The sequence below is a fragment of the Nipponia nippon genome, unplaced genomic scaffold (assembly GCF_047370975.1).
Source record: "Nipponia nippon isolate SJK-2023a ecotype South Korea unplaced genomic scaffold, ASM4737097v1 scaffold_31, whole genome shotgun sequence".
Lineage (NCBI taxonomy): Eukaryota > Metazoa > Chordata > Aves > Pelecaniformes > Threskiornithidae > Nipponia > Nipponia nippon.
In genome coordinates, this window is record NW_028262349.1 from 831,646 (window position 1) to 854,720 (window position 23,075).

Sequence of the window (23,075 nt, forward strand, 5' to 3'; positions counted from 1 at the left end):
CGCAGTCCTGGGCCAGCTGACCCCGCTTCGAGCAAGAGGGTTGCTCTCGATGATCTCCAGAGGTCCCTTCCAACCTCGGCTGTTCTGTGATTCCGAGAAGGCTGCAGGGCCCGCTCCGGACACGTGCTGGAGTATGGAGGAAAGGAGGAACGCGCGTTGCAAGGCCCCTTGTTGTGGAGGAAGTCCCTGATAAGGCTGTGTTCACTGTTAAACTGATGATTATTTTTTTTTAACTGTAAGGGAGTTTGTTTTGTATAACTCACTGAAAAAAGGAGGGCTTTCTCTAGCATTGTTTCATTAACTATGGCTAAGGTGAGGAAACAACTCGGAATGAGCCCTGCAAAAGCACCTAAGTGTTGTATTACAAGCATTGCAGCACTTTGCAGGACAGCAAGTTTCAGGATCAAATCCCTTCTCTGCTGAAGACGGTTCAGCCGTATCTTCCCTTCCCTCGCCCTTACTGTAAGACCATCTCAAAATGCACTTTCAGTGGTGTTCCCCAGTAGCAGACCTAGCAGCTGAGCTGTGCGGCTTCTGGCACTGTCGCTGCCATTAATCACCTCCTGCCACGCGCAGTTTTCATCTGTGGCTGCAGCCTGGGCTGCTGGTTGCTTGTTTCTAGGGCTTTCGCCTGTTCGGGGGAGAAGACACCCAAGATCAGGAGCTACTCGCAAGGGTCAGAGCTCTTGAGCAGGGAGCTATTGCTTTAGCTCCAGTCGAGCTCAGCCGTGTAACTCCAGTGTAGCCCCGTGGTGGGTTTTATGGTCTCGGCAAGGCAAGTATAAATTTCCAGTATGCTCTGTCTAAAGTGCTCTGAAGACTCTAGTGCCTTGAGTTCGGGAGGCCAGGTGCTTGTGGTGCGCTTGGCCTCCTCTGGCCTGGAGAGGTCTTCCCGCGTTTCTTTAACCTGCTTTGTAGTGATGTTACGTGGATCAGTAGTGACCTCATCGGCCTTAAAGCTGTTAGTGCTGTCATCAGCACTGATAAACCTTTACAAATTGCCATGGCAAACTGTATTTTGGTTTCTGGGGGAAAATAACTTCAGTCCTTCCAGGCTATACCTTTTCTTTGCCCATATTCGTTACTGTTAGTAATGTGATACAAACCGAACTGACGAGGAAGATGTTCTGGATCAGCTTTTGTTACCACGTGTCCTCTTGCTGATTTATCTCTTCCATTACCTTTGTTTCAACAGTATTGCAGAAATTCATCTGCAAAGCCCTTGCAACTTCTTACTTGAACTACAATGTCTCTTTCCAGCCCTCCCTTCCTAAGTGTCCATCCAAATGTATCTCCCATCCTTGTGCTTTCACTGTGTCCTTGTACTGGCTCTCCCCAGCGCTCTGAGCTGTTTGCTCCTTGTTCCGACTTTCTTAACTCCTTTTTGACAGTCTGTTCTGCTTCCTGGCCTTTCTTTTCTTCTGGCTGCTGGAGACGGGGTCCTCCTCTTCTCTCACCTCTTTCCAAAACCTTACTCTTCATGCTACCTGTGCAAGACTCAGCAGTGCTAGTGCTGCAAGAGCAGCAAGGGGGTATCATCCAGTAAAAGCAAAACTCCTTGTAACGTGCAGCAGGGAGACTTTGTTAACGTTTATTAGATCGATATATTCTTGGAACCTTCGTTGGAGAATATCTTGGCTGCTGCTGCTGACACTCGTTAGGTGCCATGGGCTAGTTTCTGAAGAGCACGGCAGAAGTTGCTACTTCCCTTCTGTTGAGTTGTGAAGCTTTTTAAAGACGGTGGAGCAGAGTGGGCATCTCGTGTCTGTTTAAGGAATCCACCTCCTTCTCTCCTAGAGAGAATACAGATAAGCTACTTTTCCTCTCCCCCCCTCTTCTCACCCCCCACCCCCGTTATCTTGGCGGATGATGCCAGACATCAAACTCCTGGCTAAGGGCAAAAGGATGGACAGTAGGATGATTTTTTTGTTGGTTCTCCCCAGTTGTACTTCCAGAATAGAATTTCACTAGACTAGAGTTTCTGGGATGCTGAGCAACTGGATATATGCTATGCCTGAGGCTTTGGCTCTTCCATGGAGCAGGTTCAATAGCATTATCTGTGAAATGCGAAGTCTTGATGTTCTTTGCCTGGAGATATGCTTGGACATACGATCCAGGGCTGTACAAGCCTCTGACCCTGCGGTGTGAAGGAGGGAAGGGTCATATCCACTTTGCAGGTGGGGAAACTGAGGAACAGACTTGATCAGGTAGTCAGCAATGAAGCTGGGATTTTGTGCTGAGCTTCTGTGGCCGAGGCAGCGGGTTCCTCCTGGAGGTAAAGGCTTCCTAAGCTGCCGGGAGGACTGGACACGGCAGCCGCTGTTGGGGGCGGGAGGTGGGAGGGAAGGGCAGAGCTTTATGCTTCCTGTCTTCAACTTGGCTGAGAGCATCTGTGATCACACCTGGACTTTTTTTCCTTCTTTTCAGGGATGCTTGAATACGACCCAGCCAAGAGATTTTCAATACAGCAGATAAGGCAGCACAAGTGAGTGTTCAGCTTCTTCCTATTAGTCATTCTCTTTCTGCTTCTTATGCTAATGTACCTGTGCTATTGCTCTCAACTCATTTTTCCTTTTGACAGCAGACACATGGAAGTCACTAGATATCCTTCCTCCGGCTCTGCTGGAGCTCTGGCAACCTCTACTTGGCTTTTTTCCTCCTATTAGAGCATCCGGTTCAAGCATTTGAATTGCTAACCGGTAAATAATGAATATGTTGAAAATGTTTCTAGTGTGACTGGTTCTCGATAACTAAGGGTTCTGGATAATTTTTTCCAGAGGTCAGCTAGTACTAATGGAGCAGAAGAACAGGGGTTCCTTAAAGCTGGGTTATTGAACTAGGACCGTTTAGTAATGTATGTTAGTTCTGGTTTTCTGGACAGTCTGGTGACAGAAATATCCCTTGGTATTTGCTCCATATGGAATCAGTATGTGGAGAAGCGTTCCAGGACAATAGGAAAATTTTTTTTTTCCTTTCTCTTTAATGTCATACTCCTCCCTCCTCCATATCCTCCCCCTTTATCCTTGCCATTGTCTGGGGGGGGAAGGCCCCGTTATCTCTGAGGGTTTTTTTTTTTTAAAGGATCTGTTTGAACATGCTGCCTCTGAGCAGAGATTTCCTGGGCGGATAAAAGTACAAGAACAAAAAGCATCATAAGGATGCTTCATCGCGGAGGCTGCATTAGCTTATCTCCTATTTGAATAGGAAGTGCTTCTGAGGACACACAGAGCTGCCTGCTGGACTGCAGCTGCTCGGCAGAGGCCCTGCCTACAAGCTTGCCCAGAAAGCTTTTGGGAACCTTGTAAAAACAAGGCTCTGATCCTGGAAGGTGATGGGCCTCCTTTGTGCTGCCTGCAGGCAGGAAGAGCGCTATTTTCTTGTTGCGTCTCTGAAAAAAAACCAGCAGCGGTAGCTGTGTGCTGTCAGATGACGATCCCCGGTGGATGTCATGGCATGGGAGGCATCTGCAGGAGCCACGGAACAAAACCTGACAGGCTTGAGCGGCAGCGGCGTTCTGCAGAGGAGCAGCTGTGACCTACCCCTGATGAAGATCAGAAGATGAAAGAGGCTGGAGAGGCAGGTCTTTATGCAGCTGCCTGGTCAATTAATTAAGCAGTCAGGCTGGCTCTTTTAAATAGTAGCCAAGCACTGTGCATTGGGTGTTTCACTGGGTCTGGGAGATGATAGGAGCAGGCATTTGTTTTTCAAGGCCGCCTTTCCCCATGCACATGCCTCCCAGTAACAGTGGGCCATGAAAGAGGCTGCTTGGGGCTGCCTCTGAAATGCCACGTGGCATTTAAAGCACCGTATAGAGCTGGTCTTCAAAACAATAGCTCCTGCTGTTACTGACCGTCCTCCCGTCTACCACTGAGGGCCAGAGCGCTTCGAGCTAGACAGCAAAGCACTGTACGCTTCTGTACTTGGGAATGAAGTAGCTCTCCTGTTGATTACAGCTAGCGTAGGGTGGCGATCAGCTTGCCACGCAGTCAAACAGATGCTTTGTCAGTAAGCACTGTGAAGAGGCACGGCAGGAATGAAGTCTATGGAGTACGTTAGTAGGTGTTGAGAAAAGCACTGGGAGCGCTTTCTTTCCTATCAGCGCTGTGGGTCCAAAGGCTGCAGTGAGCTGGCCCTGAGCTCGGGGCAGCGTGGCTGGTTCCCACGGGTCACTATCTGCTAGGTATTTGAGCTAGTTCTCCAACTCTGTGTACTTGATGTTACAGTTCTCCCATGTGGCAGTGAGTTTTTGCGTCAGCTTTGCCCAGCTGGAAGCAAAGAGGTTTCTCTGGAGACCCTGCCTGTAGTTAGAAAGCAGGAGAAACTAGAGCGTGCTTCTGGCACGGAGGGCGGCCGCGAGCCTCCCGTGCTCCGCAGGCACAGCCTGCCCTCTAATTGGGCCCAGCTGCTGGTGGCCAGGCTTTTCATCTCCTAGCTCTGAGAGGGGCTGAAGACAGACTCTACCTGCAAACGCAGGAGCGTTTCCAAGGCTTAGTCTCTTATTAGTTTTCTGTGAGCTTAGCCAGTGCTTCTTAACAGGCTTTTCTCCCCTATTAGTAATTGCCTCCTTCCTCCTGCTGCGGCATCCTAATAATTACATCAAGCACAGCAGAGCTTGCAGCCTTGGGCTTTGGATGTGTCTGTCCATCTCCTTTTTGTGGAGTAGCATTGTGCTAAAGAATCCAGTGTTTGATTCTCTTGGCTCTTCTTTAAATAGAAGAGAAGCTTAGCCCTTACGTTTAACCCGACCCTGTTTAGTTTGTTTTTTTTTTTTAATTGAACAAAGCGATTGGAAGGACAGCAGGTAGCCATCAGATATTTTTGGGAGGGTTTTTGGAAAGCATTTTAGTAAGAAAAGACTTGATTTCTAGAATCCTTATATTTCGTGGGCGGGGGGGGAGTCATAGTCATTAATGATTTTGGGTTTCTCTGCACTCCTTCCACAAAAGCACGTGTTAAGGCACAGGAACTAGACTATAGAAACATCAAGCGACTTACTGGGCTGCCCTGCTGAGATGGATACTGGCTCAAACCAGAATTACCCAGTGCCTTTCCGTGCTGCTGGAAGCCTCCTTTTATGTCTTTGAGCTGATGTTACTGGTGACTTGCTCATACGGACAGTCGAGATTATCAAAGCGCACTGAAAATCAACAGAAATGGCCCCCATGCCCTGGGCAGCGCTTTTTGCAGTGGAGCCAAACGCCGCTAGACCAGGCCCGTGTCGGCGCGATGGGAAGGGGCCGCGTTCCCCTCTCCCGCGGGAAGGGCGATCCCAAGGGAAGCGTCACAGGGCAGGCGTCCTGCGGCCGTGGACCTGGGCGCTCAGGATCCATCCAGAGCCGGATAAACAGCTCACGCTTCACCTTCCATACCGTGATGTTTCTTGCTCTTGTAGTGGGATCAAGGATAAAAGGCTTAATCGGTGGGCCAGGGGAAACACCGAGGAAGTGTTGAGCGTTGCTCTGTGAGGCAACAGAGCTGCAGGAGGCAGAGAAGGCGGCCAGGCACGTGTTTATTGCGCGGCGATGGCAATTCTGCCATTCCTCCCTTTATTCTTGTCAGCTACTCCAAATGTTTCCCCCCCTGTAGTGGCAGCCCTGTCTGAAGAACGCTGTAGGAAGAGTCTGCTTAGTTTTATAGCTGCCAGCTGCCTTCCTCCTCTCCTCGCTTCTGTAGCTAAACTCTTGCATCAAACCCCTGTTTCTGCAGTTTGTTTTAATGCAGCCGAACAAAGCTACATCCTCTTCTTCTTCGCTTTCAGAGGCTTTTCAAACCTAGCCAATCTGTGCAGCGCAGACCTGCGAGTTGTAAATTGAAATGAATTAAAACTCTCTCGGCCTGTCAGCTACGAGTTTATGAACTGCCAGAAGCTGACCCCTGAATAACAATGGAAGAGCCTTGAAACCTGCTCTTCCCAGAACGATCTGGATAGGACGATGTTCGATGGAAAACTGACACTTTGGGTTCACCTCTGAATATGTTGTACCCCTGGGGTGAGGGCGCGGGGCAGTGAGGAGAAGCTGCCAAGAGCCAGGGAGTTAGCAACCTGCTCCCTATAGATTATGCACCATCTCCTCTACACCCTGTGCTTTTGCTGAAGGGCTTAGCGCTTGTATACTGCATTTCGTAACTAATTCACTGACCCTGCTGCAGCACTTAAAGTGATGAAGTGGATGCAGAATTCTACCTCTGTCCCTTGTTTCCAAGGCAACCATCTTGCCTTCCTTCTCCAGAAGTGTCACACTTAATTTGTGCAGTCATAGATACGATTGCAAGAGTTCATAGCAAGAAAGGGAAGGCACTTACACCTTTTATTAGTGGAGGTGCAAATTAATCTGCTGGGCTAGTGTCTCCTCCTGACCTCCTGGCGGCTGCTGGGCCACCTTCCCCAGTGCTTTTGCTCACCCCCGACTCCTCCCCGGAGGTCTGGAGGGTTGCTGTTGGATGCTCTGCCGTGCTCTTCAAATCCCGGGTACTGAACCCCCTGGAAATCTGTGTTTGTTGCCGCTGTGGATTCCTTGCAGGTGCCGAGTGTGCTCCTTGACTCCTGCGCCTGCATTTGAGGGAGCGAGAGGGCTTCCCTTAACCTCTGCTGCTGCAGGTGTACTCACAGGCTTTTCCCATCCCTTGTCCGTGGTGTCGTGCAGTAATCTCCCCTCGGCAGGTCACGCACACAAAAAAAAAACCCCACTCTTCTTTCTTGCTGAGGCACCTGTGTCTGCTGTCCTTCCCTGCGGCAGGCACACGGAAGGAATCTTTGGTTCTTCTACCCACGTTCTGCAGATCAGTTTCATAATGCAACTCTGTGGCGTGGTAGAGGATGTCAGTCTCCATCTGTGCACAGAACACCTCTCCTCGTAGGAGTCTGAACTGTCGCCTCTGGCCCCAGCATCAGCTAGGGGGAAACTGCTTCTCTTTCTTACTCATTTCTATTTTTTTGTGAGCCTGACTTAAGAACTTGGACATCTCTTGATAGTACAGGAGTTGGAGCAGCGACTGTAGGGATGTGGCTATGTATTTACTGCTAGCATGTGTTGCCTTTCCCCAGGACGTGGTGTTGTGTGCCTTCCACGTTCGTCTGCGCGAGGACTGAATTAAGCTGGAACGCTATTAGCTGCTGCTTGTGGTGACAGTGACCTTCCAGTAAGCTTGAAGCCCTTACATGGTATCACGGGAGGTGGAGCATCAGCCCTAACCGATCCTGGCTGGCAGGGCGGTGATCTGCAGCTTGGCATCTGGTTTCAGAGAAAATTGTCCATATACAAAACAAGCAAACTGAAATATTTGTGACCTAGAATGGGAAGTGAATTAGCTGTAAGTATTTAGAAGCTGCAGCTGTGCTTACTGATTCTTATTTTAACCTTGCTTATGCCAGAACTTGAAAAGAGCAGGGTGATGACTTCTGATGTAAAATTCGAGCTTGGAAGCTGCAAACCAGGCAGGCTCATTAAGCATTGGTCAACCCGGGTTCCTTTTTTCATTCAGTCCTTGACCCTTGCTGTCTTATCTCCCTGTAGATTACAGCAACCCATCTGGACCCAACTTCTTAACTGGCAGGATCACAATCAATACTGGTGCCACTGCTGTCTGGAGTTTCTGTGCTTTGCAGGCATTCTCTACAAGCTTGCAAAGTAGTAAGAAATGATCTCTTACTACTGCTCCCTTCACTCTGTTTCAAAGGGCTGGGAGCAGCTAAGAAATGTTGCACAGACCAGGGAGGAATCTGCCTCTTCCAGGGGATGTTCTGGACAAGAGGCGCTTCCGAGATCTGCAAAAGCCTTTCTTTTCCCTTGCTGTTGAAGCAGCAGTCTGCGAGCACCAGGTAAATGGCTGTGTTTGTGCCAGGGCAGTTGGCTCGGAAAATATCGGTGAAACTGGGAGTAAATGGTGAAATAGGGCACTCCGTCAGCAGTGCTCCAGTCCGGCCTGTGTTTTAGGGCCAGCGGTGGAGGCAGGGTGAGGAGGGACTTTATCTTGTCTGCATCGCTGACCGATGGGACAGTTGCACTGCGGGAGAGCAGCTGCTTTCTGGCTTAGTCAGTGGCCAGTAGCTTCTTGAGCCAGATTAGGGCATTTGATGGAGCCAGTGGTCCTCAGCTGAAAAGCAGATCTTCGCTAATAACGTTTAGCACCGGTGCAGAGAGCAGAATCTCTGTCCCTGGTGGAAAATTGCTTGCCAGGAAATACTCTGCTGCTCCATACAGAATTGCTTGAGGCTCCTTCCAAGAGGTCTTTGATTTTCTTAGAACTTCAATGAATTTCTCTCCTCACTCTATATCCTCATTACCATATATGCATATGCGACTATTTGAAATCACCTCCCAGAGGATGGAATCGTTATGACTAGAGTACAGTGATTCAGGTTTCTGCTGTTAATAAAAACCTATTTTTACTCTCCTGGTAAGTAGGACAGAAGGAAAGAAAGAGGCAGAGCTGAAATACAGCAAAATAAAAACACTAGTTCCTATAGACTTCTAGGCTTTCTCCCTTTAAAACACTCCTTTTCGTAACAGTCATTCTGATCTCGTTTGCCCTGCATATGCCGTTCTCCTTAGGTCCCTGGCATTTAGTTTGGGTCTCTCGAGCTCCAGTGCCCCTGGCAGAAAGAGCTGGCTGTGCTGGGTCTTCTGTTCCTGTGCTAGATGATCCTGCCAGGCTGGATCAGCCCAGGCTGAATTTGCTCTCTTGGCAGTCGCTTCCTTGATGAAAGCAGTCTCCCAAGGAAAGGAAATCAAATGATCAAATTAGGAGTGCTGTGTGCCATGCACATCACCAAGGAAGCCATCCACAGGGCTTGCTAAAACCGTTGGCCAAAATCTAGTTAGGTTGGACCTGCTCGCTTCCTGCTCGCCCAGGAGCTGGGATGACATTTTACTTAACTCTTGTGATGCCGCTTCCTGCACCAGAGGTCGTACGTGGCAAATTGGATCTGCCTTCAGTTCTCTGTCGCTTTCCTAAAACGCGCTGCTCTCGCCACGGCTTCCCGGGTAGTCGTGCTATGGCCGCGGAAGAAACGCCAGTAGATCCACGTCAGCGCGTTAACTGGAGCGCGCCGACCTCATCGCTGTTTGGGGTGTTGTCCATCGGCTCAGACTGGAAGCACGGAAGGATGGAACGTGATTCCTTGCATGACGCTGACATGCTCTGCGATTAACCAAAATACGTTTCCTCTGAAAGCTTGAGGCTATAGGGACTGCTTCGGTCTCTCTTACTGCAAATGGCAAGACGCTGCCTTCCTCAGAGCTGCAGGCTGGCTTTGGAACTCCGTCACGACAGAGAAAACGGTTTGAGGATGCTAATTGTGAAGCAGGGTTTCTGGATAAGGGTTCACTCTTCCTCTGAACCCTAGCTGATTTGTCCCAGTAGCTACATTTTCATTTGTTTATCTCCGAACTCCTTGCTTTTGCTGGATAGTTTTGTTAGATTGCCACTTCTTTTTTAGGCCTACTGTCAAAGCAATGTAAGACTAGAACAAAATTATAATTACCATTCTTCTGTGCAGGAGGTGCATCCAACCCTTACTTCCTAAAATGAATTTGGAACTGGAGTGATAAAAACCAGATGGTTCAGGTTTATAAGAGCTCTTTGGTGGCTGGCTTCAGGCCCTCCTCAGTGGTTATGAGCCGGGAGTTACTGGATGCCTGTGCAAACTACGGAGGGGAAGCACTCGTGTCACGTCGGGCTTCTCTAGGGCAGCAGTCGTCAGGCAAGAAGTGAATGTGCCATGAGGGGATAATTTTAGATCTTGCTCTGCTTTTGAGGTGTGTTTTCAGAGAGACCTTAAGTTGCTTCCTAAAGCAGCACCCTTTTGTGGCCTAAAGTAAACTTTGAGAGGGGGAAAAGGCTTAGGCTTCCTAGGCTGCCTCCTGCTGTGAAAGACCCCGAACGTCCCGTTGTGCAGGTAAGTGGCATCTACAGAGTATTTAGCAAGGTGAGCACAAGAGTGCAGTTGATCTGGTGAGGCTTTTCTGTCCTTTGTTACTGGGCAAAGGCCAGGAAGAATGGGTCCCAGTGGCTTAACTGACATCCGACCCACGGCGTGGAAGTAGGGCGTTGATATCGCTGCCAATTCAAAAGTTTATCAGGAAAGCAGGCTGCGGTTCAGGAGGTGGTCCTAAACGTGGGAGGTTTTGATGCTTTCTGACCCGTCCTTCGTGTAGAATGGCCCTCCAGGGCAAGGCGTAAGTAAGAGCCTGATGAAGTGCCTCTGTAGGACAGCCTCCCTGCTAGCAGGGGCAGCCAGCTGCTGGGCACACCACCCCCAAGGGCAGCGGAACAGCACCCTTTGTCGGGGAGGGAGCGACTGGATGGCCATCGCCTGACCTCATTTGCTAGCCATAGGCAGCTGATTTCCCCTGCCACGGGATGCGTCGCAGGGGGAGCGAGGAGGAGCAGGAGGTGCATGGGCTGGAAAGGCGTGTTAGAAGTACCCAGGTCTGGAGGAACTTCTGTTCACACCTGCGTTCAAGAGAGGATCGGTAGGAGTGCGGAGGTTCCAGCAGTACTTGTAGGAAACTTCCGATGCCCACGTGCAGAGCTGATGGATGTCCCAGAGTCTGGTGCTGGAACCCTGCTATGAAAGTACGGTAAAAATGTAAGAGGCCACCCGTATGGCTTCTGAGATGCTGATGTGATCCGAGCCTATTGGATTCTTGATCTGATTAAGAGCAGCTTTCGGAGCTGATATCCTTTACTGGGCAGATGGTAGCGCTATGGCTGCTGGTTTTAATGGTAATAGAAGTCCCTTGAGACAGAGGTGGGATAAGAAGATAAAGCATAAGCATTTTTGCTGTGGTCTTGTTGAAAACTGCCTGTTAAAGGCGCTTGCGAGTCGATACCACTCTCCTTAGGCTGACGTTCTGCAACCTTTCTTTTGTCTTGTTGCGCTGGATTAGCCTCAACGTGAGAACCGAAGTTTCTCCTCTTCTGCTTGCTTTGGCAATACAACTCGGGAGCTCTAGCAGCTCTAATAAGGTGTTTTGACTTAGAGGTGGGTAGTTTGGGCTTGAGTTGTTGATGGAGAACGTGTTCCCGCACTCTGTTTCCAGGCAGACCCGTTAGTTTCTCCTTAGCTGACAAAGCGCCCAGTGGATGGAGCACCTTCCTGGGGTGGCTTACGCGGCTGTTGCTGTCCCTGCGGCGTTGTCAGCAAGACAGACTTGCCTTTCTTGACAGTCGCCTCTCTTGGTTACTACGCATTAAAAAACCTGCAGTGGCATAAAACCAGCTAGGAAGTTTTCCATAAACAAACTGCCCATGCCTTTGAGTGTTGGGGTGGAATGGGACCATCTCGTAGCGTCAAGGATTTCTCCGTGCCTTCTGTACTGACGGAACTCTGCTCTTGGACTCTTTGCAGTTGGTTTCGTAAGAAACACGCTCAGGCAGAGGCTCTGGTGCCCATACCTCCCAGCCCAGAAACGAAGGACAGGTGGAGAAGTATGACGGCGGTGCCTTATCTGGAAGATCTGCATGGCTACAATGAGGAGGAAGATGATGACTTGTATGACATTGAAGATGATATCATCTACACTCAGGACTTCACAGTACCAGGTAGGAGAGAATGATGCTGGGATGGGTAGGGCAGAAGTGGCTTTTTTTTGTCTGTTTAAAGCTTTTTAGGAGAGGCCTTGAGGTCTGAATAATCCTTTCAGCGGTGGAGGAGACTATTGATTATTAAGTGGTGCGAGTGACGCATAGTGAGTGAGCCATGGTGCTCCGGATGCCTCGGTCTCTTATTTGATCAACCAGGATGCCCCTTCCTGCCTGCTACCCATATGCCAATTTCCGTCCTTCATCAAGTAATGGCTTGCTCCTGCTGGACTCTGTTTAGCACATTTAATTCTTTTGGCCAGTTTTGCTAGGCTGAGTTATTTTGGAGCAGAGCCCTAAAATGACTCAGTGTTCAGAGTAGATGGCACATCTGGGGAAGAAGGGTGCTTGTAGCCTTACACTGAGACCTTTTTTCTGCTCCAGTCGTGGTAACTATCTGGTTACAGAATTGCTTCTTTCTTTATTTGGGATTTCCTGTTGTTTTGAGGTAAGCAGACCAGTAAGGACAGGGGTGTGTGTGGTTTTAACCACGCTGTTCTTACAAAGTGGTGGTAATCAAGTAGCTTTCCTTCTTCGGCCGTTCTGTACCTGTAAGCCACGTAGCTTGTGAGCAGAGGGCTGAAGGGCATGTCTGCGGTAAGACCAAAGACAAAGGCTGCTCGCTTTGCCGTCAGTGCAGCAGCGGTACTGTATGATCACGGCAGCAGTTTCTTTGTCTCGCTGCCTGGGTTCTCACTGCCTACATCAACAGAACACGAGTTCCTAGATTAAGTGCTCCAGCCTAGCTCAATTGTCTTGGAGGGAAGGTTTCACGTACTGTCTGTAGGGATGCTGATTTACTTTACCACGGTGTGATTAGAGATACCTGCGACTGACCTTTCCTCGTGGTAAGGAAAGCCCTGGTTTCTGCAGTTCAAGACTAACCAAACTGCTCTGGCTTTCCCTTGATGATGGCCTGGTGGGCTTCTGTGGGCCTGAGTAAAAGCAAGGTCTGGTTTTACCAAATCTTGCACCTGAAGACCTTGGTTTTTCTCTTGGTTTCCTGGTTAGGCGGAAATTGCTTTTTTGAAGCACTATCATGGAGGAATAAAGTGTCACGCCTTGAAGTGTAATAAGCCTCAAATTGTACCCAATGCTCAAAATTTCTTTGGGCAACAACTTGAAACAAGATTGGCTTCCGAGGCAGCGCCTTCCAAGGGGAGAAGGGGAGAGGCTGCTTTGCGCCCAACTGGCTAAGCCAGCGCTTCGCTCCGTGCTGTACGGCATCCTTGGGTGACAGTCCCCAACAGGGTGTCTCTTCAGATGTTCAGCCGAACGGATATGTAGGTGGGTCGGAGGTGGAGCCTGCCAAGATGAAGAGAGTCTCATCAAAGTGAAATAGATTTATTTCCAAGTGCTGATTCACTGGTGACAGTCGGGTAATTTATAACCTTTTCTAATAGAGCTAATGTCCCAGCGCCAGCTGGGTGACCTGCAGAGCTCTGTCCTTTGCTCTCTTCTTACATCCCGCAGACTTTTGTGCTAGAATCTGACCGGGGCCGGGCCTTTCCTCACAGCTTAGTGGAGGCTTTTTGAAAGGAGAGATCCTCTTAAAAATGCGATAGACTCGCTGAAGCACATACTTGATTGCTAGGGCCTTTCTGAGTACAGAAGCAGGAGAGAAGAGGACTTGCCTGATGCTTTCCCCGTTGTCAGAGGTTGGCCGTTTCCCTCTGCAAGAGCTCTCGCTGGGAACAGCCCATGCATAAGGGCCCCAGACTTAATTCTGCAGAAGCGTTGGGGCTGGAAGCCCCGTCACAGGCAGTGGGGCCTGAGCATAATGATGAGGCTGCCAGGCTTGAAAATCCATAACCAGCATCGCTTGCATCCCTTTCTAATTTTACATTTTCCTTTCTGAACTGGCTTCGAGAGGCAGAAGGAAGGTATGGTTGTGCCCGTAACCTCCCTTGGAGGGCCAGCCTTCCAGGAGGATAACCTCTGTGAGAGTGGATCTGTTGCTCTTGGTACTTGACTATCTCACAGCCAACCCAAGAGCCCACAGGACAGTCTCTTACTGCTTTTTTGGCGTCAGTCTAGAGAATAAGCATGTGCATGTCTCTAATGGTGCTCTGTTGCTTCCCTGTGCGTTCCCAGCTGCGGAGGAGGAAGCTGAGGCAGGGCTTAGAGGACAGAGTGGAGCACTGAGCAGTCATGGCGAGCTGTTCGGAGAGGAAGCCGTGCTCCCATCGGCCACGGGCGCAGAAGAGGAGCGTGAAGCTTAGCCTAGGCCCCAAAGCCACTGCCCTCTTGGGCTTCCCGTGGCCTCAGCTAATGGCAGCGGCTGGAGAGTGCAGGATCATCTCCTTGCTTCCCCAAGCTTCAGCAGGATCCTACCTATCTCCAGGACAGTTGTATTATTTCAAAAGCAGATAACTTTGTTCTGCAAGGGAATCATTCTGTAGTTTTTGGCTTTGTATTTTTAAGCAAAGGGTAGCTGTAGGGGTTCAGCACGCCGCAGAGGAGGACAGTTTGTGACCCTTTTCAGAGTGGGTTACTTGGCTTGTAAAGTCCAGCCCGTTCCTGCAGACCTGCCCCACAAATGGTTTTGTACAGAAGGTGCATTCCTCTCTGTTCTTGCTCTAGTTAAAATGGTTTGTTTCTTTTTAACGTTTCCAGTGGTGATTAGCCTGCGTTGCTGTCTGGTTTTGGTTTATACGCTTCAGCGTGATTAAAAAGTGGCAGCTTAGGCAGACTTCCAACATCAGAGAGTGGCTGTGTGTCCAGCAGCCCCGGGACAGAGCTGTCTGTCCTGGTTGCTGTTGAGGGTCTCTGGCCTGCGGTGCTGCAGCTGGGCCTTGCACGTTATCGTCTGCGTTTGGAAAAACACCGTGCTCTGCCCTTCCTCTGAAGAACAGCAGAGCATGCGAGATCCTCTTCTCGGTCGCGTGAGGGTTGGCGCTGAGCCCTCCGCACCGAGCGGGTGAAGTGTTGTGCCCCCATGCGCCCACCCTCCTGCCGCTCGACCGTCGGCGTCCGCTCCCAGGCCCCCTCCCACCGCGAGTGGCTGCGGCTGCGTCCCACGGGCAGCGTTACTGCCCCGTGCGCACCCGGGAGCCGGGCCCGAGCCCGTGCCGGTGCAGGTGCTCCTCCAGCAGCCGTGCCTATCTGCCGCTGAGGTGGATGTGCCCCCGCATGCAGGCAGGTGACTGTGGTAGTGGGAGATCACCTCCAGAACGGTAATATCAGCTATTATACGCTCCTAATGCAAACAGCAGCATTTAAACCCAAATAAGAGCTGTCATGTCAGAAGATGACAGGCAAATTACTGGAAGATTTTTTAAGTTCTTGTGTGTAACTTGTGCTGTTTCAGAGGGATTAGTGACCTAAAGGTTAATTGTGGCCCCACAGACCAGCACCTCCCATGTTACAGTTCGCCAGGGTGGGTGGGCTCGACATGATTTTGGTTTAACTTAACTGGCGGATGGTGATGGGTTTTAACCTTTCAGTTATTTCAAGAGTTGTTGCTGAATTGCTTAGGTAGGTAGTGAAATAAAGCGTTGTTGCCAGCCAGTCTGAACGTCCTCTTCCCAGCACTGGGGGGTTACGTTTTTGTAGAGTCGGTGACCGAGCTGGGAGGGGGGGATGCGTCCCATGAAGGGATTCTCTGGGGGCTGTCAACCACAGCAGTCCAGATGTGGGCTGGAGCTCAGGAAGTCCCCAGGGAACCACCCGGAGCAGGAGGAGGATTGCTCGGTGCTGGACGTTCTCATGCTGCTCCTCAGCAGCCGTCGCTGGCAGGCAGGGCTCTGGCTTAGGTCGGTCGTTGAGTCTGAGCACGTGTGACTCTTTACCACCCTTGATTTGGGAACATATCTGAGCATGGAACAAATTCTTCTCTCTCAGACAAATCACCTCTGGCTTGGCTTGCCCTAGAAAGGACAGAAAGCATAGTCCAGCGTGCCCCCAAACCCGGCAGGAACAGATTGGGTTTGGACTTAAGCACTGAACAGCTGAGGACTGGTCCGCTGCGATGGCTCATCCTCTCTACCTCACCCTACAACTTCTGACCAGGCTGCGACAGAGGTCGAGCTGCTCACAGGGCTTGTAGAGATCCCTTAAATAAGGCTGTTAACAAAAACAGGGTCAGAGGGGCTGGTGAGATGGGATACGAAGGTGCAGTTTGCAGGGTCAGTGATTGCGATGGACAGACATCCCCTCGCCGAAGTGCAGCACTGACAGCGAGCCCATGGGAGGAGCAGGGGTGAGGAGGGAGCCCCGCCTGGGTTCGCGTGCTCCGGGGGCTTGCATGGCGTTTGCCAAGGCAGGGGGGCAGCTTGCATAGAGAATAAACGTTCATCTTTTTTCACCCGAGTCTTCCTGCAGGATCCTTTTGAACTTGCTCAGCTCTATGCAAGTGTTACATTTCTAACAGTGACGCCATATTAAAATAAAAATTTTAAAAAAACGCTTGTAAATGACTGATCAATTCAGCTGTGGTTCTGCTGGGCAGCGAGAGCAGGAGTACAAGTGACTCATAGGTGGGAGTGGGTGTTCAGTTTGGGAGGGGAAAAAGAGAACTTCATTAAATCCTGCCTTCTTCAGAGGAAGAAGGGGCTTTGAGAATGTGCTTTTATTTTTAAAGGGTTATTTAAAGATTTATGCAGCTCTGTAGAGAGCTTTAAATGTTACATGCCCCTGGTTCAATCGGTGTTAAACATCTCTTCCGAGGGAAGTGCTGAGGAGAGAATAAGTGTGGCACTGAGCACGTGACGAAGCATCCTCTCCAGAAGCGGCTGCCTTCTTATTTGGAGAGAGGCAGCGTATGCAATAAATGGATGTAAGCATCTTGCTTGTTGCTTTTGTGCTGCGTTTCAGATTTAGAAGGCTGCGCTCTGCTTTTTTCCTCCCCTGCCATTAACCCCTTCCTCCGCTGCAGCCCAGTCCTCCTGCAGAGGCAAATGGCTGCATAGCTTGAGGCTGGTTTTCTTGTTTTGCTCCCTTAGCATTCAGTCTGAGGCTGGAAAATAAAGCCAGGACTGGAGTCTTTAAGTAATGCCTGGCGCTTGAAAAGGTGTGTTTCTAGCCGCAAATCATGTACGCCTGTTTGTGTCTGACAAACACAGCAATTCAAAAGCTCTTCACGGTTTTATTTTGAAACCTTTTTTGTGCCTGAATGAGCTGGATGGAGCCATTAAGAAATGTGAGAGGGGGCAAGGACGAACGTGCACGTTCTCAATGCCTCTCTCAGCCCTCCTTTTATTTATTTTATTTTTAGCCCTGTTCAGCTGGTAATGGTAAGGTAGGATATAGCTGTTCGAACAGACACAGCACTGGGTCACTGGCTTCCGCGTGGGCAGGCAGTTGCCAAGACTTCATCCCATGTTGAATTTTTACTTTCATTAATTTGAACGTCAGCAACTGTCACTGGTGAAGGAGGTAAAATTAGCTCGCAATTCAGCCTCCCTCCTTGGTATCCATAATAGACTCCTGGGACTGTGCTTTTCAAGCAGGGCGGGAGGGGGAGGAGGGAAGAGTCACACAAAAGACAAATGAACTGTTTGGATATTTTTTTTTTTCCCTCCCCAGTCAGAAATGTTAATGGACTTGGCCTGAGTTCAGCTGAGGGAGGGGAAGGATAAGTGCTCAGCTTTGCTCTGAATGGGGTTATTTGAGGCTCTGCGGACACGGGGCTGGGATGTAGGGGGAGAGGAAAAACCCCCAACTCTGGGTGGGGGCATGGCCGGGCCGCGCTGCCCGCGGGCTGCAGCCTGACCCGCGGCCGGCCGCCTTGCTCTGAGTCACGGGGGAGAGCCCCGTCCCCGGAGGAGCCATGGGGACAGCGTGTCCCCTCTTCTGGAGGGGCTCCTAGAGGCTGGGTGTCTCGGCCTCTTCTAGCGAGTCGCCCCCTCTCACGGGTCAGACGCTGGAAGCCGATCAGATCGATAGCGGGTCCCTAAGCGCACAGCCGGGTACGGCTAGCGTTTCTGCTTCGTGCTCCGAGCCTCTCGCCGTGCCAGTCACTTTCAGAAAGTATTTGAGGTGAGGATGGGTGTCCGGGGTGCCTCCATCTGCTGTGGTGAGCTGCGCGAGGAGCTGGCTCTGTATTTCTTGGGAGGTGCAAGGCTGACAGCCCCCCCGGGAGCGCAGTGGGTGCCATCAGCTCTGGCAGCGATAGGCTTGGGCGCACGAAGCCAGCAGCCGTCCCTGGCGCGTCAATCCCCGTCTCCTCCCGCGGCAAGGCAGAAGCGCTCAGGTAAGCGGCAGCAAGCCAGTGATGGGGAGCTGCGTCCCGACTTGGTGGAGCTGTCGGGGAGGGATATAAGGGGCAGATATAAGGACCCCCAGCAGCGGGTCCATGGGGGAATCAATTGCACTCGTAACCCGGAATCGCCCTGCAACAGGCGGATCCGTCCTACCCTCCCTCTCCCGCTGTTCTCGGGCCCCTGTCCCGAGCCCGTGGCAGACCAGCAGTACCTCACCCCTTTTTGCATGGCCGGAGGCCCAGCTCTGGCGTGCCGGAGCGTCCAAACCACAGCGCCGGGAAGGTGCTCCTGAGCTCTGAGCGAGCTGGGAGCGCAGCTGACGAGCTTGAAGAACTGACTGCTTTGGTCTGTAGATCAATCGGCAGGGTAACTTCTCAAGGTAATTCCTGCCTGGGCCCGGCTCTGCAGCTAAGCCTGCTTTTAGGGGGAGAAACCCGCTCCCCAGCGAGCACCCTGGTTCTCCGGTGCTCGCAGCCTGCACCAGGCCATGCTGGCCGTGGAAGTGCTCAATCTGCTCTTTATTTCCAAAGACACGGATTTGCTCTAGCCTGCTGGGTGTTGCCCTGCTGCAGCCCGCGCTTTGCTCCCGGGCTCTGTGCCGGTGAGGCTTTACAAAGCCAGACCCCGCCAGGCAGAGGGGCCGTGGGCTCTGCTGGGCCCGGGCTCCTGCTGCCTTTGCCGCTCCGGGTCTCTGCGAGCGTTCAGCGAGGCTGATCCCTCTCCCCAGCGCGAGCCCTCGGGGCGAGGAAGGTGGGTGCTGAAGGTGACCTTGTCTGAAGAAGGTGACCTCTGTGTCCCCTTGCAGCTTTTGTTTCCCGAATGACTCTTCACCACGGAGGACTTGCCGGGCTCCCTGTACGAGCCGTGCGGGGATGGAGGCCGGGAGCCTGCAGCGGTACCCGGGAGGGATGCAGCGAGGCGGAGGAGAGCGCGGGGGTCCCAGGTGGACCCCCGCTGTTCTCCTCCAGAGGAGAAGGGGCTCTCCCACTGCCCCATCCCCGCATGTGTCCCCCTCCTCCCCGAGCTCAGCAGTGGTGGGGTGATCATTGGCGCAAGTACAGAGATGACGTGCCGTTCGGCCTTGGCGGAGAAAGGATTGAGCATCCTTTAAAGAAAATTATACATAATCGTCTTACAGCCTTCGCTTCCACTCAAACCTCTGAGTCATAACTGAAGGGCCCTGGAGCGTGACGTTCCTACTGGAAGGAAATTGCCTCGGCTGGATCCGGTGGGGGGGAGCCGGGAACCTGACGAATCCTCATCAGCTCTGCGTCTTGCTGGGGGATGCGCCACGTTACCGATGGGAGCGCGCTGGGCCCTGTGTGCGGCGGTGTCCCCTCCTGCTCCGGGCCAGGGCTGCGCCGGGGGGGGGGACGGACGACACACACCCTTCGTCGCTCCCCAGGGGCAGGGATGCGACCCGAGCCCCATCCGGCCACGGCAGCGGGCAGGTGCCTCTGGAAATGGCTTTTCATCTGCTGTGCTGAGTCACACAGAGCTGGCCCGTAGGGGAGGGGAGAGGGGCCGATCTGAAGCCCTTCTCCCGTCGGTGTCCCCCTCAGGGGACGGTGGGATGCCTGAGCTGCTGCACCGCTGCCTAAACGGGCAATGCCCCAGCCCCTGCGGACTCGGCCGTGCTGCCGCGGGCGGAGCAGACCTTCCCCTGTGCTGCGAAAGCAGCCGAGCAATTGCTCTCCGAACGCATCTGGGTGCTCCGCAGGTCGATGGATGGGGCTGACTTGCTCCCTCCTCCAGAGAAGGTAGCGGGAGGGAGGAGGAGGAGTGACTTCCTCCACTGCTGCCCCTCTGCTCCCTGGCCAGGAGCCGGGCTGCTGCCTGGGCGCTCAGGGTGGGCACGGCGGTGGCCCAGCCCGCCCGGGGAGGAGGGGGCACGCCGTTCCCGAGGCCTGGACCAGCCGTTCTGGAGGCCTGGACCAGCCGGGGTTCTCGCTCACCGCCTCAGGCTTTCTTTTCTCTTGCGTACTGGGGACCACCAGCTGCTGCGTGCTGGAGAAACGGGTAAAACCAGTCCTCGGTGGGAGCGGGGAGGGAGATGTGGTCTCGGGCTCCCTGCCTCACACATCCCCTGGTTGGGCTGCCTCTCCGGTGGTCCTCAGAAGCGTGGACATGGGCTCTGATTTCCCTCGGGAGCCGCGTGCCTTCTGAGTGAGGGGAAGGGTTGCTCTTGAGCGGAGGTGATGCTCCGGGGCCGCTGCCCTCCCTCTGCCTCACCGTCTCCCTTCCCTTGCAGGACAGGTGCCTGAGGAGGAGGCAGGGCAGAACGGGCAGAGCCGCGGCAAAGGGCTGCCCAAGGCCGTGTGCATGAACGGGACGGAGACGGGACAGCTGAGCACCAAATCGAAGGCAGAGCGGCGGGCGAGCGCCTCTTCCAACCCCTCCCGCAAGGCCTGCTCTGCCAGCAGCAAGATCCGCAAGCTCTCCACCTGCAAGCAGCAGTGAGGCAGGAGCCCCCGCGCTCTGCACAGGTACGGGCAGCCCGGTCCCCGCGGCTGGTGGCCACCCTGGGTGACTGCCCAGGGAAGGGGGGGGACATCTGAGCCTGCCCCAACCGTGGGCAGCAGGAGGGAGCTAGAAAGGGGGTTCTGTAGTCCCAGGTGTGGAGAGGGGAGAGGTCTGGGTCCTGAGCGTCCCTCTGCAAATGTCCCTGGCATCCGGAGCCTGGATCCCCTGCAGTGCTGGGGGGTGCAGAGCCCAGCGGGGACCCCCCTGTGCTCCCTGCGCCCTGCTCTGCTGCTCGCCTGGTTCTGCCTTACCCCCTCCTTGCAAGCTGCTGCCACGTCGGGCGAGAGCTGCTGTCGTAATCCTCTCTCCCCCCCAGGTTGCAGCCAGGCTGTGTCGTGATAACCCCTTTCCCTGGCACTGGAGTCCCCCCGCTTTCTCCCCTGCTCTGCTCCCAGCCGGGGGGAGCACAAAGCCCCCGGCGTGCGGAGGAGCGGGGCTGCAGCGGGATGCTGAGCACTGGGATGTCTCCGGAGGTGTCCCTGAGAGAGGCCCCCATGGGGCCTCCCCCCCGCCCCAGGAGGTGGCCGTGTCACCCGTGGCCAGGCCGCTGCCATGCCCAAGCCCTTTCCTCGGGGACGCCGAGTGCCCTCCCTGCTCCCCCTCCTCCTTTCGGCTCTTTCCTCCTCTGCTCGCAGCCCTGTCCCCTTCTTCCCACCCCTCATTCATAAGTGAGCCAGCAATGACTCATGTTCCACGCTCATCCACCCCCGGCCTCGCGCTCGCGCTCGTCACCGGCGCTCTGTGGGGCTGAGGCTCTGTTATCTGTTTGGATCACGACCAGCTTTGTGGTGTGAAAAAAGCCAGAAATAAAAGCTCGTTCCTCCCCCTGCAGCTGTCAGACCCGCGCTCAGCCCCTGTGGCAGCTTTCATCTTTAATTCATGGCTGGGAGTGAGTCACCTGCATGGGGAGTTACTCTATCGGCAAGCAAATGCCTTGGATCTGGGTCTCCCCGGGGATCTGCTGCTCCTCTCGCCCCTTCCCGCTCGGGTGCCCGGCGTGGGGGCCCCGCGGCAGCTGCCCAGCGGTTTCAGGAGGAGAGGGTCGGTGGCGGCTGCCTGAGCTGGTGCGGTCACTGCCTCCGCTCTCCCCCCAGCCCCCGCGAGCATCGCAGCGACGGCCGCGTTGGGAATTGCCCGCTCTTGCACTGCCCCTGCTTTGGTCGGCGCCTTAAAACCTTTGAAAGCCAAAAAGCGCTGCTCTCTCCTTGGCGTACGCAAAGTTCCTTGACTGCGTTTTCCCCTTGGGTGTTTGCTTCCCGGGGTCGGGGGCAGGTCCGGGGTTACCTGGCCGAGGGCCGGGCGCTGTGCCAGCACCCCCACCCCTCCCGGGGACCCCAGGCCCCCTCTCCCTCCCGTCCGCGCGGCGCTGGCGGGAGAGGGAGGCCCGGGGCAGGGTGCGACCCGCCCGTGGTCGCAGCAGCGGCCAGGAGCAGAGCCGGGGCTTGCGCCCCGGTTTGGCACCAGCCCTGCCCTGCCTGACGCCCCCTCCTCTCCTCTCCCACAAGCAGCGTCCCAGGGCCCGGGCCAGCCCGCGTCCCCCATCCTCGCCCCACCTCTGCCTCTCTCCTGGGAGCGGACTCTGCTTGCGACCCAAAAAGAAACCAGAGGAAACCAACCAAGGAAACAGCCCCCCTCCCCGCGGCCCCGCTCCGGACAGCGCCAGGAACCAGAAGCCGATGGTGGCCAGACCCCACTTCCCACCCTGGAGGACGAGATCTCCGGCTGCGACGATGCTGCCCCTCCTCCCCAATCACTCTTTGCCAATCAAGACACTGATTCTGTTTTTAATTTCGCGATGGGCAGGGTGGGATGAGCGGGGCCGGGGTGCGGTGGGACCCGCGCCCCGCTCCCCGCCGGGCCCAGCCGTGCCCACCCTGGCTGTGTAGAAGTCGTGCAAAGCCATTGCCGTGCACTTTATGTTTTAGACTACTGTTATATATTATATATTTTCCTCTTTTTTTTTTGTTTATATTTGCGGTATATTTAGAGATTCCTACACATCGTGATGTGTTTAAAATAAACCAGATGAGGAGAAAAAACAGGTATTAAGACAAAGCAAAACTCTATTAAACCTGCATGCTGTAAAAGGGCTCAGAAAAGGGAATGGGTGCGTTCGTCGTCTTTTTTCTTTTCTTTTTTTTTTTTTTTTTAAAGAAAAACAAATAAAGTGAAAACAGCGAGGTGGGTTTCATGTCCTTCCTCCCGCAGCAAGAGGGGCGGCGGGCGCGGGACCCCCGGGCAAACCCCGCTCTCCCAGCAGCGCCGGCCCGGGGGCCGCGGGCCCGGGGGCCGAAGGTAAGAAGCAAGCTCAGAAAAGTCACAGTTGGTTTGGGTTTTTTTTTTTTCTCCTTTGTTTATAGACTTAAAAATGCTGAGTTGTAGATCGAGTTAGTGCTTTGGACAGAGACTCGGCAGAGGGAAGGAGCGACCCGGCCTCTGCTCGCATGCAATGGGGGGGCCGAGGAGGGCGCGGGGCCCTCGGCCGTGCCCTGCCTGCCCCGCGGCCCAGCCCCCGGTAACACAGCTGGGGCTTTTTATTTTTTTTTTTTTTCCTTTTTTTCACCCATCCTTTGAAACACAAATAAAAACCCAATAAAAAGCTAACCCCTCCCCCGGAACAGCAGCATCCACCTCTGTAAAAATCAATAAATATCCTCTGACCGCCTGGCGCCGCGCTCCCAGCGAGGGCAGGGGCTGCGGGGCGCTCGGGGGTCACCCGTGTCCTGCCCCCCAGCCCTCGGGGCGCTGCTGCGGGGCCCGCGC

At 53.5% G+C, this 23,075-nt stretch overlaps 1 protein-coding gene across 3 annotated transcripts in view; it reads left to right on the top strand.

The window, feature by feature from the left end:
- STK11 (serine/threonine kinase 11) overlaps positions 1-22,355 on the top strand; it is a 46,179-nt gene extending 23,824 nt beyond the window's left edge. Inside the window, exons 7-10 of one of the 3 annotated variants that reach the window (XM_087769796.1) lie at positions 2,428-2,485; positions 11,354-11,547; positions 20,041-20,275; positions 21,818-22,355. In XM_087769796.1, coding sequence (XP_087625922.1) covers positions 2,428-2,485; positions 11,354-11,547; positions 20,041-20,249 — 461 coding nt within the window. In that variant the 3' untranslated portion in view covers positions 20,250-20,275; positions 21,818-22,355. Of the gene's footprint in view, positions 1-2,427; positions 2,486-11,353; positions 11,548-20,040; positions 20,276-21,817 lie in introns of those variants that run through there. The other 2 variants (XM_009469097.2, XM_087769797.1) reach the window with 2 other exon arrangements.
- The last annotated feature ends 720 nt before the right edge of the window (positions 22,356-23,075 follow it).